At 33.7% G+C, this 16,437-nt stretch overlaps 1 protein-coding gene across 1 annotated transcript; it reads left to right on the top strand.

The window, feature by feature from the left end:
• Positions 1 to 9,729: 9,729 nt before the first annotated feature.
• On the top strand, positions 9,730 to 10,695 carry LOC101417892 (olfactory receptor 52N4). The gene has a single exon (XM_004463186.2). The coding sequence runs from the start codon at positions 9,730 to 9,732 to the stop codon at positions 10,693 to 10,695; it is 966 nt and encodes a 321-aa protein (XP_004463243.2).
• The last annotated feature ends 5,742 nt before the right edge of the window (positions 10,696 to 16,437 follow it).

Here is a 16,437-nt window from a genome sequence, read left to right as displayed (position 1 = left end):
ATATTATATTTTAAAAATTAACAGACTTTACTGAACTCATTTATAAGTTCTAGAAGATTTGTTGTAGACTTCTCATTGTTTTCTATGTATAGGATCATATCATCTGCAAATAGTGAAATTTGACTTCTTCCTTTCCAATTTGGTTGCCTTTTATGTCAGGTTCTTGCCTCAGTGCTCGAGCAAGTACTTATAAGAAAATGTTAAATAGAAGGGGTGATAGTGGGCATCCTTGTCTTGTTCGTGATCTTAGATGGAAAGATTTTAGTATTTCACCATTGTAAATGATGTTAGCTATGGGTTTTTCATATACACCCTTTATCATGTCCAGAAAGTTTCCTTCAAACTCAGCATGTAAATGCATTACCTTCCTCCCCACTGTGGGATATGACTCCCGGGTATGAGCCTCCTTAGCGCTGATGGATTACTACCAAGCACCAGCTGATGACATAACTAGAAAAAGACCTTGAATAAAAAGGTCAACTCAGACCAGCAGAATATCTCAGCCTACATGTAATAACAGGTGTTAAAAACTGCTTTTTGACTTTGGATAAAAGGGGGAAATGGAAAGGACAAATGAGTTTATATGGCTATGAATCTCCAAAAAAGAGCCAGGAGATCATCAAAGGGGTAACATGCATGCCTCAGCAGGGTACCAGAGGCAGCCAAAGTAGATAGGAACCCAGGTACTGGTTCTCCTGAGGGCTACAGAGACCCATATGTTCTATGGTCATAGCAGATGACTCTGGAGTTCAGTGTCATGTCAGTTGGCCCTACTTTGGAGTTTGTGTTCCTGAATGTGATGGAGTTGGACTCAGACATGACCTATCTACACATGCCTCTTCTGTTACTTTTACCGGACCTGTGGTTGGTGTTTGGGTTGGTGTATACTCAGGAGACCTGAATATCTGGACTGTCCATGTGACAGCCAGGCCCTGAGCCTCAGCAGACTTGCAACTCCTACCATCTGGTTTGTTGGACTTAGCCTGGCCAGTTAACAGGGAGGTGAAAAAGGTCAACCACCACACCAGGGAGCCAAGAATGCCTACAACTGTAAGCAGGAGAATTGCATCCATCATCCACGTGGAATCTAAACCCCCTCTTGATATAGAAGGGGAGTGGACATAACCATCCCAGAATCCACAGGATGGAGGAATATAGTATGGATTAGAGTGGACTTACTGGTGTTCTGCTGTGGAACTATTGCAATTAGTAATGGATGAAATTGTAGCATTGATGTGGAGAAAGTGGCCAAGGTGGCTGCTGAGGGTTGGAAGAGGGAAGAAGAGATATGATATGGGGGCATTTTCAGGATTTGGAGTTGTCCTGAGCGGTGCTGCAGGGACAAATGCTGGACATTGTGTATACTGCCATGGCCCACTGGGTGGACTGAGGAAGAGTGTAGAAGACAATGTAGGCCACTGTCCATGTGGTGCAGCAGTGCTCCAAAATATATTCACCAGGTGCAGTGAATGTGCCACAATGATGGAAGAGGTTGTTGATGTGGGACAAGTGGGGTGAGGGGGTGGGGTATGAGGACCTCATATTTTCTAATGTAACATTTAAAAGAAAACAAAGAAGAAAAAAATTAACAGATTTAGTAAATAAGCAACAATGTAGTTAAATGACTATAAGATAATACTCTCTCATCAAATCTGCCTATAATTATTGGCATGAAAAAATGAAACTCTAACACACAATAGAAATTTATTTTGAGGGAACAAGTAGGTCATAAATGTCATAAAAGTTTCACAGACATTTTCATTTATTAGAGCATTCCTTAAAAATAATAGTTTCTTTTTTTAAGAATAGAAACAGGTTTAAATAAATTATATATAAATTAGTTCATTCATGATGAACTTCTATTCAATCATAATAATCCCATTTCAGAATGGTGTAATTCTATAATATTAAATGGAAATAGCAATATTCATATTGTAATATGTTATCACCTATTTTCTCTTAAACCATATATATGTCAAACCATATATAATGAAATTGCCATATATGGTTTAAAAAATCATGATAATATACTTTAGAAGTCCCCTCTAAACCTAAAGTGCTATGGGTATTTTTAATCTTCTTCAAAGCTCCTTTTTACGTTCTTCTTTTATTCAAAATATTAATGAATCTAAAATTAGAATTAGTATTCTCTTTAATATATTATCATCTTCATATGATATCAAGGTTTCTACATTCTTCTAATTATCCTAACTTAATATTATGTGTAATAAACCTAAACTTTTGGTGGTTTTCTAGACTGCCATAATACTCATCATTTCCTTCATTGAAAGTAAACTTTTTGACCCAGGGGCCATGTTTATATAATGTAATTTGTAAATTGCTAATCACAATTACATTATGTGGGGAGTAGTAAGTCCTTAATAAATATTATATATATGAAGAGTGAAACAACACATGAATAATATAATAAATAAAACAATGAATCAGTGGGTAAATGAATAATACATTTTCTATCTAAGCACTTTCAAACTTTTTTCTACAGACCAGTGGCAACGAAGGGAACATAAATCTGCAATAAAGTTTAAAATCAGTAGTTATCATTAAAATTAACTTCTGATAATTTTCATTCACTACCCCCATATATATATGCTCATACATATTTAAAAAGCATACAGATACACACATGTGAAATTATTCGCTTATATATTTATGTATTGTTATTTGGGCATGAAGAATGGAAAGCTCTCACTATTTTTTTCCTACTCCCACAGAAGTTATATAGATTCCCAACCAGCAAATGTGTCTCCGATGCTCTGAAATGTCCCCTTGAGATATATAGCATATATTTTCCTTTAAATGCCGAGAACAATAGTACACAGAAATCAATGTGTTTAGCGGTGGAGGACTGTGTATTTTGTGATTGTGATGTTTTTTGACAAGGCCTTGGACCCCTGGACCAGATTTCGTTCAGCTCACTATATTGATATCCAAAAACTAAGGTATTAATGGACATACAAAAGTGGAATAGTGACAGGAATATTTTTGTAGGCAGTTAGAAAAATTGGGGAGGCTTTGAATATATATATACATAGAGAGAGATATAGATATAGATAAATTGTTTATTATTTTTCCAGAAATAAATGTTTGACTCTATTCAGTTTTAAAGCAGAATGTTGGGTGAAGTCGGGTTTTCTTGGAAAGTGTATATATTCCTAACTCTGCCATTAAAATTCAGTGTATCCTTTCATGACGGTTATGAACAACTCTGGTATTTTTTAACAAAATAGGAATTTTTAGTACAGTAGTGGTAGAATTCAGATGTGAATTGCCCCTATGACAAAGACAAATGGAGGAAAGCTAGAAAATAGTTCTTGTTCATGAGAACAATGGCCAGAATCCTTTTGCTCCGTGTCTATCCTTCCCTCATTCCTTAAAATTAGATCTAATATTCTCAGTTATTTTCTTGGGACAATTAATTATTTCTTTGTTTCTTCCATTTTGAATAGCAATACTAACACAGAACAAACGATTCTTATATGAGAAAAGAACATGGGTCTAAAGAATTGAAGATGATATGGTGAAATAAACACATTTATTGCCTATAGGGTTTAAGAAAGAGGACAGACAACAAATGATATCAAAATTGTACTTTATAAGTGTAATAGTTTAACTTATTAATAATAATGTCAATATTATTATTCCAATAACCCTACCCACACTTAAGCATTAAATTTCCTTGCAGGAGGAAGTAAAATTATAAGGTAGTGAAATAATTGTGAATTTGTTTCAAAAAAGAAAATTGCTTCAGTGTGCAACTAATAATTAGATCTCTTACTTAGATCTCTGAGAGCTTTGCAAATGTTTTCAAGATGGGACCCAAATTGTTGAGATAGAATACTTCCAGTTTTACTGATTAAAGCTATACCTATGAAAAGGAAATATGAGGGATATAAATAGAATGTTTAACTAGTATTAAAAATATACATCATTCAGAATTGTGCACATATAATTCCAGAAAAAATATTTTCTGATTTCTGTTAAGGTACACCTAGGCTTCCCTTAATATCTCTACTGGCTTCTAATACATAGATATATATATGGTTAGAATGCAAAAGAGAGAAAGAGACTCTTGGAAAACACACATAGTATCTTTGTCTCCAACCCAGATAGTTGATCTTTCTGTGCAGAAATCATTAAAACACTGAACTAACACTGCCCACTGTTGCCATGATGTACTCTAATTACAAGGTGAGCTTCAAAAGTGCAATTATTTACAATGCACTCTACTGACTGAAACATGCAGTTGAACAACAAAGTTAAGAGAAACTGTTCAATGTATTGAAGGGGATTGGAAAAAGAAAGTAGTCCTCTTTGATTAGTTAATAATAATCATAAGTTATTGAGGACTATTTTTACAAATCTATCTTATTGCAACAGTAATTAATTGTGTGTTTTATATACCATTTTATATGTATGTTTCTGTTAATGTGTGTGAAAAAAACCTGAAAATATAAATGTTGATCACAAACATAGATTATTAATTGATTGAAATTTGTTCTTCAAGGATAAACATTTCTTACATGCAAACACTTATTTTATACTTTTATCTAAGATGCAAATTAATACAGTCCTTGAATTTCCAAAACTAAAAAATTAACTTAAAACAAACCATTTACCTTAAATTGAAAATTGAAAGTCAGATTATAAAGTATCATATGATTTAAATGTAAATTTGAGAAATCCTCATTTTAAAACCTTCAGTCTGTATTAAATTAATGAAGTGAGTTTTAATGATTTTTATGATTTGAGCTGTAGAAAAACCTTTTCACACCTGGAAATGAATGAATTTGTTACAATCCACTTTAATTGCATACTAGCACAACTTTTATTTTCCCAAATTATTCTTGACCCAAGTGTTTTGTATTTGAATTCTCGACCTGGCATTAATACATCTTCCTCAATTCTTTGCCATGTATCATTTACCTAAAAAATGTTGCATCTATGTTTTTAAACCTTTGTGAGTAGTTTTTCATTCTGATGCTCTTTTGTACTATATGTATACTGTATGTATAATTTTAAAAAATTAATTAGAATTTGGTCCAATTTAATGTGTAAATGTAAATACAAACTATCCCTAATGTCAATGAATTCATTGAATTGTGGAGGATTTCCCCAAATGAATTGGTTATTACGGTACCATGAGGTAAATATAATGAAAGAAAATTCTGTCAACAAATCAATTTCTTACCTTTAAGACTGGTTTGTTGAAGACACATTATTTTAAGGTCATTTAGAGGAAGATTTAGTATCACATCCAAGGGACAGTTGGATCTACCTTATGAATGGGTAGGACTAGCTCCATTTGGTAGGAGTGGCAGGTTTGAGGGGTTTGGCAGGGGACGCACCAAAATAGCAAACAGAAACCGGAAACTACACTGTTCCTTCCATTGCGATCTGCCATAATCCCAAACATTCTTCAGGTCTAAGAGCACTTGTCCATTCCTCTGAGATGATTTCTCTGCTTTATCCAAGACCAGGTTAAGTATACATGTGCTCCTGTCACACACCCTGTATAACTCTAATATTTTGTAATGACATGAGGTGAGTCCTTGAAGGGCATGCTTATTAAAATATTCAACCTGTGAAGCTTCACATTTCCAATACAAGTTACGTCTTGATAAAAATGATCTGTCCTCTCTTGTTGTCACTTTATGACATAGAATTTCTGTGTGACCATATGCTCATACCAGATAATGATCTTAAAATAGTTTATTTTATTATTAATTGAGGGCAGGAGGAATCCTTCCTCTTATGGGGCACAAAAGAGCATTCATTTGATGGTGCATAAGTACTTCCTACAACATGAATTTGTGTAAGCTATGCCAAAATGACTGTCAGTCAGAGAAGAATATAAAAATATGGGTACCCAATACGTAAAAATGAAATAGGATGATTTAACATGCTGCTTCGTTTACTTCCCTCTGCCATATTTTTAAATAATTATAATATACATATGAAATATGAACAATTAATTATATTCAGATAAATTCTTACAGCCTGAATTCTCAAGTACCTTACAACTAGATTAAGATAAAGCATTTTACCAGCATTCTTCAAGAAGTCTCTACTTCATGTTTCTTTCGAGTTACCACTTTCTCCCATCTAGGGAAAACACTGTCTTGTTTGTAATAAAAGATTAGTTTGAACTATTTTTGTATTTTATATAAATGGCATCAATATTATATACCATTTTATAAATTAATGCTATGTTTGTAAGATTCATGTCTTTACCTATGCTGTTGAATGTCATTGTAGACCTCTTATTCTCATTATTATGTAGATAGCCATTGTAGGAATGTACCAAAATTTATTTACCCATTCTATTGTTGAAGGGCACTTAGCTATTTTCCAGTTTTAGTTTACCACAAATTGTGCTAAAATATTAATTCTAGTTCAAGTGGTGTCTGGCGAATGAATGTATATACTTCTGTTGGAAATGAAATGGTTGATTATGAATATATTTAATATCACAAGATACTTGAAAAATGTTTGTTCTAATTTGTACTCCTACCAGCAATGTATGAGAATTCCACTTACTCAACATTCTTGCCAACTTTTGGCATTTTTGATCTTTTACATTTTAGTTCTTCTGTTTGCTATACACTACTAGTCATGAGAGATTCAGTTTGCACTTACTTCATGATTAAAACATTTATGCCTATTTATGTATTTATTAGCACTTTTATTCCTCTTTTGTAAAGTATATGTTAAGTCTTTTGCTCCTCTCCTCCTTTTCTTATGGGTGTTGTAGAAGTACTTTAGATATACTGGGTACAAAATTTTTGTTGAATATATTCATTGAGAATATCTTATCCTAGTTTATGGCTTATCATTTGTATACTTTTAAGAGAGTCTTCTCATTAAATGATTATTTTAATTTAATCCAATCTGTCTTTTTTTGTAGTTAGCACTCTTTGTTTCTGTTTTCAAATCATTGCCTACTCCAAATATCAAAGAGGATGTGTGTACTGCCTTTAATATTTAGATCTAATATTTTTCTGAAGTTGATTTTTGCATATGATATGAGTGAGGGGATAAAATATGTTTCTTTTCCCCACTCAATACCTAATTGACCTAAATGCCTAATTGGCGTTACAGTTGTTGAAAATACCATTTTGCCCCACAATCCGTGGTGTTTCCTTTGTCATATATTAGATGACCGAATATGTGCCTTAGGACTTGATTTCTGAACTCTGCATTTCTCATAATATTATTAACCTATTTTAATTTTAATATTTTATCTATATTTTAGAGGATAGATTATTTTAAGGAAGTTACATAATTTGTTCACATACATATATTTAGAAATTGAAAAACCAGATTAAAATCTATGTATTTCACTAAGATCTTTCTCTTGTTGTGCTAATCTAACTTAGAGAAATTGAGAAGTCAGAAAAAAAAAAACGCTTAACAGAGTTTAAGTGAACTGACAAAATCATTTCCATATCCCAGATGTTCTGCCTAACAAATTCGTGGATTACCATTATATTACTTGACAATATTTTAAGAAAAATAAGATGTACCATTTACAATTTAGTGAAGATGGTAAGTGGTAGCCAATTGGGCTGTTTGGGAGATCTGATCACAGAGTTCTTTTCACTCTAACAAATAGAAAGCTCCTGATACCTTGGAGCTGGCTAGCTAACTGATAACTGGCAGATATATCAGCCTCGATTCCTGTCTCCTACTGACACTTACCCACTGATCAGAAAAACAGCAGAAAGACTATAATATCTCATACATATTTTCTTCCTTCTGCTGTCCTCACTCCTTAGGAGGAATGAATATTTCCTTGGAGGGGAAGAGGACTCAGACTTCTGTACTCCTTGATAAGGTTCCCAAGCACCATAGAGTTAATTCATGATCTTCAGGATTCTTGTGAATTCTTTATTATTTTTCTTCATTTCAAGGAAGTCCCTGTATCTGAAATTTACAAGATCCTTTGTGATATGGCTCCTGACAAAATCTAGTAGGACAAGGATGACTAGCCCTTGTGGCTGGCCTCCTGCGACTTGATGGCCTATATACCAGGCACATCACACTTTTTGAATTCTCTCAAACTTGATCGTTTGACTTCCGTGCTTTCACATGTAGATTCTTCTCTCTGGGATTCATTTCACAAACTTATATTCCTTAGAACTTGTCTTTCTTCAAAATAGATATAAAATAAATTCTTTTCAACATAGTCCATCTTAACAATCACCAATTCTTCCTCCAAACACTCCATCACCAACAATCCACATCCACTTTAATAGTCTAGTGTGCATTTATAATCTTGCACATACTTCTGTTTTAGTTCTTGTCACATTACTGTTATTATTTATATACATTTTGATTTCTCCATTAAACTCTAGTATTCTTAAAGGAAAAACCAGTGTCACATTTCTTATATTGTGACATTGCAGGTATTCAATAAATATTGATGAGCGATAAAGAGATGAGTGAAATAATGAGAGGCTATTTCTTCATCCCAAATATTTAGTTAACTTGAAAATAAGATTTAGATATAAGTAAAGAATTTGGGATTGTTTAATTTTGCTCTTAGATTAGAAATAAATTTGACATGCTATTAAAAACGTCACATTGAAATCTATATTTATATTGTAAATCAAGTAAAATGAGTTCCATTTTAAAATTCATAAATATCATAAACCCAAAAGGTCAGAGAGAAAAACAGGTAAGGAAGCAATAAAAATTAGGGATGTCAACCTATTATTGAATGATCAGTGTTAGATGGAAAAACCAGAGAAATGAAGCAAAGTATATTCATGTCTTTAGTAATGTTTATTAATAACAAGATGGTTACTTTTTGTCACAGACACCAGAAAATTTCAGAAGGATTTCAGTATCCGATGATAAAAGAGGGATTGACAAAAAGATAGAATAAAGGGAAAGATGTGAACCACTGATAGACTCACCATCATAACCAATGTTTACTAGTCCCCTGTCATGGTTGGAGGGTTATTCTCAGGAGAAATTTAAAAACAGTGCTCTAAATACATCTTTGCCAGCCGAAGTCAAGGGCAAGGATAAGGCATCTTAAAAAGTGAGAAGACTGAATCGAAATCTTCCCACTGAATTGTAGGATCCCAACTTCTATAGAGGAATAAATGAGTTACTATTTCCCAAGTTCATAAAATAGGGCCTGGATATATTAAGTAGTGATATATTAAGTATATATTAAGTATATTAATAGTAAGCAAAATAAATATCAGTCATTCACTAAGAATAAAAACATCTTCATCATAACTGTTGGGTCATTGGCAAGATGATCAAAGGAACTTGTTTAAGATCACATCCAAGGGAACTGAGTGGTTATTAATTTAAGTAAGATATCCTAACAAAAACCCTTTTACAAAAGTCAGAACAGATTTACACTTGGTTAAAAAAGAGGACAGCGAATCTGTCTTGTTTAAATTAATATAGAATCAGTTTCTGTGAAGAGAAATGGGGCATTGGGGGTCCTCAAAATTTTTTTCTGAATGAATTGGTCAATTCATTAATGAAAAAACAACACCTAAGCAAACAAAAAAACTTATTCTCTGTCACTCAGAAAATTTGGTGCTTAATCATTAAAATACACTGAGGAATAAAAGAAAATTGAGGGAGGGGAAATATTGTCCATAACCTGTCTTTTTCTGTCTCTTTTTCTTACTCTAGGAAAACTTATATAAATTTAAAAGTATTTGATGATCATAATAGATGATCATGCTAATGCTGAATAAAACAGCACTGACACCAGCATCATTCATTCTGAATGGAGTCCCAGGCCTGGAAGACATGCATGTCTGGATTTCCTTCCCATTCTGCTCCATGTATGTTGTGGCTATGGTAGGGAATTGTGGACTCCTCTACCTCATCCGTTATGAAGACTCTCTGCACAGGCCCATGTACTACTTCTTGGCCATGCTTTCCTTCACGGACCTTGTCATGTGCTCTAGTTCAATCCCTAAAGCCCTCAGCATCTTCTGGTTCCATCTGAAGGAAATTAGTTTTGACGAATGCCTGACTCAGATGTTCTTTATCCACACCTTCACAGGGATGGAGTCTGGGGTGCTCATGCTTATGGCCCTGGACCGCTACGTGGCCATCTGTTTCCCTCTGCGCTACTCAATTATCCTCACCAATCCTGTTATTGCAAAGGTTGGGCTTGCCACATTCCTGAGAGGAGTGTTGCTTATTATTCCCTTCACTTTCCTCACTAAAAGCCTGCCGTATTGCAGAGGCAATATAATTTCCCACACCTACTGTGACCACATGTCTGTGGCCAAATTATCCTGTGGCAATATCAAGGTCAATGCTGTCTATGGTCTGATGGTAGCCCTCCTGATTGGGGGCTTTGACATCCTGTGCATCACAGTTTCCTACACCATGATCCTCCGGGCAGTGGTCAACCTCTCCTCAGCAGATGCTCGGCAGAAGGCTTTCAGCACCTGCACTGCACACATCTGTGCCATTGTTTTCTCCTACAGTCCAGCTTTCTTCTCCTTTTTTTCCCATCGCTTTGGGGAACACAGTATCCCTCCATCTTGCCACATCATTGTGGCAAATCTTTATCTACTCCTGCCTCCCACTATGAACCCTGTTGTCTATGGAGTGAAAACCAAGCAGATACGAGACTGTGTTCTAAGGATCCTGTCTGGTTCTAAGGACATCAAATCCCACAGCATATGAACAAACATTTGCCACTGATCAGGAAAAAAGGGAAGGATTACTCCTACCTGCCTGTTTATTCAGGAGCTGTTAAAATGTTTCTGGAGTACTATATTGACTGTTTAAAGGGAGGATGGTAAATGGTACATTGAAAATAAGTGTCCTGAGAATCTCAACATCACTGCATGACCAACATCTTCTCTTTGAATTCTGGGCCTTTTCACCTCTGAGGAAAATTAGCTTCATTATTAGCCTAAGTTTCTTTCAACAAAACTTCATGAACAAATGAATAAAGTGGAAGGAGGTATTCTGGGACCAAATCTTCTTGGTCTGGACCTGTTTTCAAATTGGGTATAGTTTTCAGACTTATAGCCAGTTGCTACTTTCAACTGGAATATCTGTGCTATACTTTTCTCATCATTACTTAAATACCTCTGTTTTCTCAATAACTTCTTGTAGGAGAAGCTGGGAGGTATCCCATGAAGTCTTAAGCATAAGTTTTATATTTCTGGATATCTTCCTAGAATCAAGTTATACAACTGAAAAGTTTTCCCCAAACCAGGCCACATACATAATTTTTCATTATAGAATGAATGCATTTTTCTGTTTCCCTTCATAGGACTTTTAAAAGCACACGGTTTGTATAGAGAAATAGATAACTTAACCAAATGTAAGAAACAGTGTTTTTTTTTTTCATGAAAACAGCATGCGAGGGAAGGAAAAAGTACTTGTTCCATCTTATTTTCAATTTTGAAACTAAAAAAGAAAAGGTATACTCCTTCCTCTAATACTTAAAGTTCTTCTAAATTAAATAAAACTGAAGAAAATAGTAGTTCTATATCAAGGTTTCATTAAATAAGACATTATATAGGAATATAAGTAAGCATTTTTAACTCTTATCTCTCCCTATTGAAAGTACAAGAATAGACATTTTTTCTCCTCAGTTAAGCTAATTACATTCATTATATTTTTTGAGTCATCCTTTATTATCTATAATTTTAAAATCTTATAAAAAGCATCCTACCCCCTATAGTATAAATGCATGTATCCTCCCATTTCTCTGATAAACTTAACTTCAAAGTTTGTAGAACATGTTGTCAATGTTCTTTCCCTTTACTTTCTCAACTTAAAATCATTCTTCCCCTTGCCTTTCTCCTATCTCTACAATCACTTGAAAGTGCTGTTATCAAATTCATCATTGTTTTCCACTTTACAAATAAAATAGACTCTCTTCGCGCTCACATAACACTTTCAGAAATACTTGAATTGCAGACATTATTCCTGATATCTTATAATACTTCAATTTTTTAAAAATTCAGAAGCACTGAACTGTTTATGATTTTCTCAATTCTTACTGAACACTTCTTTACAACCTCATTTTTTAGATCCTCCCTCTTGATGCCAGATTTTTACATATTTGGCATGTCACTGGACTAAACCTTGATTTCTTTCTACATTCTCTTCCTTGGAATTCTCTTTCAGATTCATGGTCTTCAGTATTATCTGTTACTTATGATACTCAAGAGAAAGCTAAAGTTCTGATAGCTGTTTTCCACAAACTTGTTATTTCTAACAGAGCACATTTTCTTTTTGCTCTCTGACTACACTGCTGATTCTCATTTTCCACTCTTTCCCATATTTTGGCATATATTTTTGGATGCATAAATATCTTTGAAAATGCAACTTGAGTGATTTTACGTATTTAAACTTAAATACATCTATTTTTTTTAAGATTTATTTTATTTGTTATCCCGCATCCCCATTGTTTGTGCTCACTGGCTGTTCTCTACCCATTATCTGTGTGCCTTCTGTGTCTGCTTGTCTTCTCTTTAGGAAACACTGGGCACTGAATCAGGGACCTCCCATGTGGAAGAGGGACACTCAATCACTCGAGGCTCCTCTGCTCCCTACTTTGCTGTCTCTTTCATTGGGTTCCCTCCTTGTGTCTCTTCTTGTGTCATCTTGTTGCATCAACTTACCGCGCCAGCCCATTTCACTAGCTAGCTTTCCTGCTGTCTTGCTTACCTTTTCCAGGAGGAAGTGGGAACCAAACGTGGCTTCTTACGTGTGGTAGGCAGGAGCTCAATTGCTTGAGCCACATCTGCTTCCCTTAAATACATTTTATTATCATAAAGATCTCAGTCTATTGCTTACTTTTTCACTCAGCACTTTAGTCTCTTTTTTTTTGTAGTAACATATATACAATTCAAACTTTGACCATTTTGACGACTATCAATTGTACAATTCAGTGATATTAATTCCATTCATAATATCGTGCTACCACCACCAATATTTATTAATTAAACATATAACTCTTGTCTCCCCCTGCTGTGGGCACCTGATAACCCATAATCTACAACCTGTCTCTTAGAATTTTGCTTACCGTATGTGAGATCATATAACATTTGTCATTTTGCATCTGGCTTATTTCACTCAACATGAAGTCTTCAAACTCTCATCCATGTTGTAGATTTTACCAGAATGTCAGCTTTTCTCATAACTGTATAAAGTCCCACTGTGTGACAATACCATATTTTGCGTTTCTATTCATCTGCTGATGGACACTCGGATTACTTTACCTTTTCACTTTGTAGATAATGGTGCTGAAGACGTTTCAGTACAAATATCTGTTCAAGTCCGGGCTTTCAAATTTTGGGGGTATATAACAAGAAGAAGGTTTGTCAAATTATATGATAATTCTATGTTTAACTTTCTGAGGGAACTCCAAACTGATTTCCATAGTGGATGTACCATTTCATAACGTACTATGATCACAGATATACAATATCCCTATTGTTTCATCACCTCAAACAGAATCCACTCAATCATTAAATTATAATTCCTTCCTGTTCCCCACCATAGCCACTGGCAACCTATAAATCACATCTTTCTCTACGAAACATCTTCTAGATATTTCATATAAGCATGATGATACAATATTTGTCTTTTTGTGTTTGCTTTATTTTTATTTACCATGATGTGCTCAAATTTCATACATTATTGTTGATAGTAGCCCAAAATTTTAAGCATACTCAATATTACTGAATTGTACACTTGCATTTAGTTAAAATGGTGCATTTTGTATTATGTACTGTTAAAAATAAAAAGTTTAAAATAAAAAAAATTGTGTTCATTCTCATCTCTCCCCAGTATATAAATGATCACACACAAGCCCACACATGTAGATACATACAAATGATTTTTTTTACTTACTTGCTTAATGCTCATCATTTGAGCTATAAGGATGGAAAGCTCTCATTCTTTTTCCTCCTTTCATTAACATGAACTTGATTTTCACAACAGTGCTTGTGTCTGTGATGCTCTGAAGTATTCCCTTGGGACATATAACATTCATTTCCCTTTAAAGACTCAGGCCAAAAGTACACAGAGATAAAAGAACTTTGAGGCAGAGGGCTGTGCATGTACATTGATGCTAAGATTGTGATGCTATTCCCCCAAGGTCCTGGGCAACTGGATTGTATTCAGCTCACTGTTTGACTATCCAAAAACTAAGGTATTACAAGACATAGAAAAAAACTGATGACAAGACTTATGTTTCTGTGGTAAGTAAGATAGAGTAGAAAGGGACTTTGAATGTACATGAACTGCTTATGCCATTCTCAGAAATGCAGGTATGATTCCAAATAAATACTTGAAGATAGAAATGTTGTGAGAAGTTAGGTTTCCTTAGAAAATACGTATTTCCCCAATTCTCAGATTATGTTCAGTGCAAATTTATCATGATTATTGTGGATAGCTATGTTATTTTCCTAACCAAATAGAATTCACTGGTTCTATAGTGATGTGAGGGAGACAGGAATCCTCCCCATGAAAAGGAGGAATGGGGGGATAGTTAGAGAATAGTTCCTTATCATGAGGCTAATGGGCAGATTACTCTTGTTTGTTTTTTGCCTACCTTACCCTTATTCCCCAAAACGGCTAACTACTAAAGAGATTTAGCTACAACTGAATTCATCCACTTTTAAACAGTATGAACCCACTATCATATATACTGAAAAGCATGGGTCTCAACTACTGAGGAAAGTCAAGAGTGGAAACAAACTTATTGCTTATGAGGTTTGGGAATTAGAATAGACAGCAGAAGATATCAAAGTTCCACTTTATAAATGGCAATATTTGAGTATCAGTGTTATTATTCTAACACCCCTGCCCACAGCCACAGCACATTATCAATCAATATTCCTTACAGAATAAATTAAATTATGATATATTGAAATTATTTGAAATTTGTTTTGGTATTATAAACATAATATTTAAGGTTATAACTATAAAAAAGAAATATGAAGAATATAAATAGGAAATTTATCTCATTTTTCAGATAGATAATTCCCAGAATAGGAAAGCAGAAGTGATTTCAAAAACGTATTTCCTCTTTTCAGTTTCGCAGTAGCTACATTTCCTGTAATTTCTCTTCTTCCTTCTGTTGCCTGGATACAGAGTTAAGAGTTCACTGTTGAAGAGTTATGATCTCATTTTTTCAATTACTTATAACAATTTGGTATACACTAACCAAATGTTTATCAGAAATAACTGTAAAAGTATATTTATTTCCATTGCAATCAATTGTGTAATTATGTATATATCTGTACATATATATTTGTCCTTGTATGTTTACATGTACATATATTTACATATGAATTGTTATAATTTTTGCTTCTTTAAATTATTTCCATGAAAATAACCTGAAAAAATTCAGTGTATACAAATATAAAGTATACATTTACAAGCTAGAAGGAAAGAATCTTGATAGTAATTTTGATCTTCAAAGAAACACAATTCTTCTATTATAAACCCATATTTTATTTTATTCATAATGCATCATACAAGGTATCTTGAGGACCTTGCACTAATTTACTTAGGGCCACACCCATGACAACATAAAAACTTGAAGATCAGCTAAATTATCTGTGATATTTAAGAGAATTCCCCATATTTTTAAAACTTCTTACAAAATGTACTCATAAAGTGAGAAAGATCATTCCAGTGCTTTCTGTTATTTTGGTTTTAGAGAAACCTTATCAAATCTGGAGATGTAACCATTTGATACAGTCTGCTCAATTGCATTGTCAAGAATTTCATCTGCTGTTTCTCAAAACTGGTCTTGATCCAATATTTTTTTGCTTTGATTTCTAATTTCTTTGATATTAATATTCCCTCCCACATTTCTGGGTCGGATTTGGTATGTTTTGTATATTTTCTGTTGAGTGATAAAAAAAAAAAAACAACTTCAAGTATACTTCAAGTATGTTTCCTTCTATGCACCTCATTTTATTGCACACACACACATATATATATAATCACTCTGAATTTTGAGTACTTTTGTGGTATAGTTAAATAATTGGCATTTATTGCTTAAATGAGCATATTCATTTTCCTTTCTGTCTTATTTTTTTCCTGTTTTCTTGGGATAGCCTTTATTTTCTCTATTTAAAATGGAATTTTTTTGAAATTGATATTTTTCTGGTGTTTTATGAGGTACATTTTCTTGTTTTGTTTCTTCTGATGGTACTTTTTTTTGTTTTCCAGACAATAGTATGAAGATTATAGTTTAATAACCATTAATATCAAGAATTAAATGCTATTCTTCTATTCCATAATCTACTCATTCTAACAGAAAGCATGTATTGACATCTAATATTCAGCATAGAACACATTAGACACTGCAGTTATAAATATGAATACCCCAATATTCAGTGTTTTTATAAATTGTGGATGAATGAAGAACATAAATATATTTTATAA

Source organism: Dasypus novemcinctus, chromosome 10 (genome assembly GCF_030445035.2).
Source record: "Dasypus novemcinctus isolate mDasNov1 chromosome 10, mDasNov1.1.hap2, whole genome shotgun sequence".
NCBI classification, from domain to species: domain Eukaryota; kingdom Metazoa; phylum Chordata; class Mammalia; order Cingulata; family Dasypodidae; genus Dasypus; species Dasypus novemcinctus.
This window is presented reverse-complemented; position numbering and strand designations above follow the sequence as displayed.

Excerpts from the sequence above, each read along its gene's own strand:
- LOC101417892 (XM_004463186.2), top strand. The coding sequence starts at position 9,730 with ATGCTAATGCTGAATAAAACAGCACTGACACCAGCATCATTCATTCTG.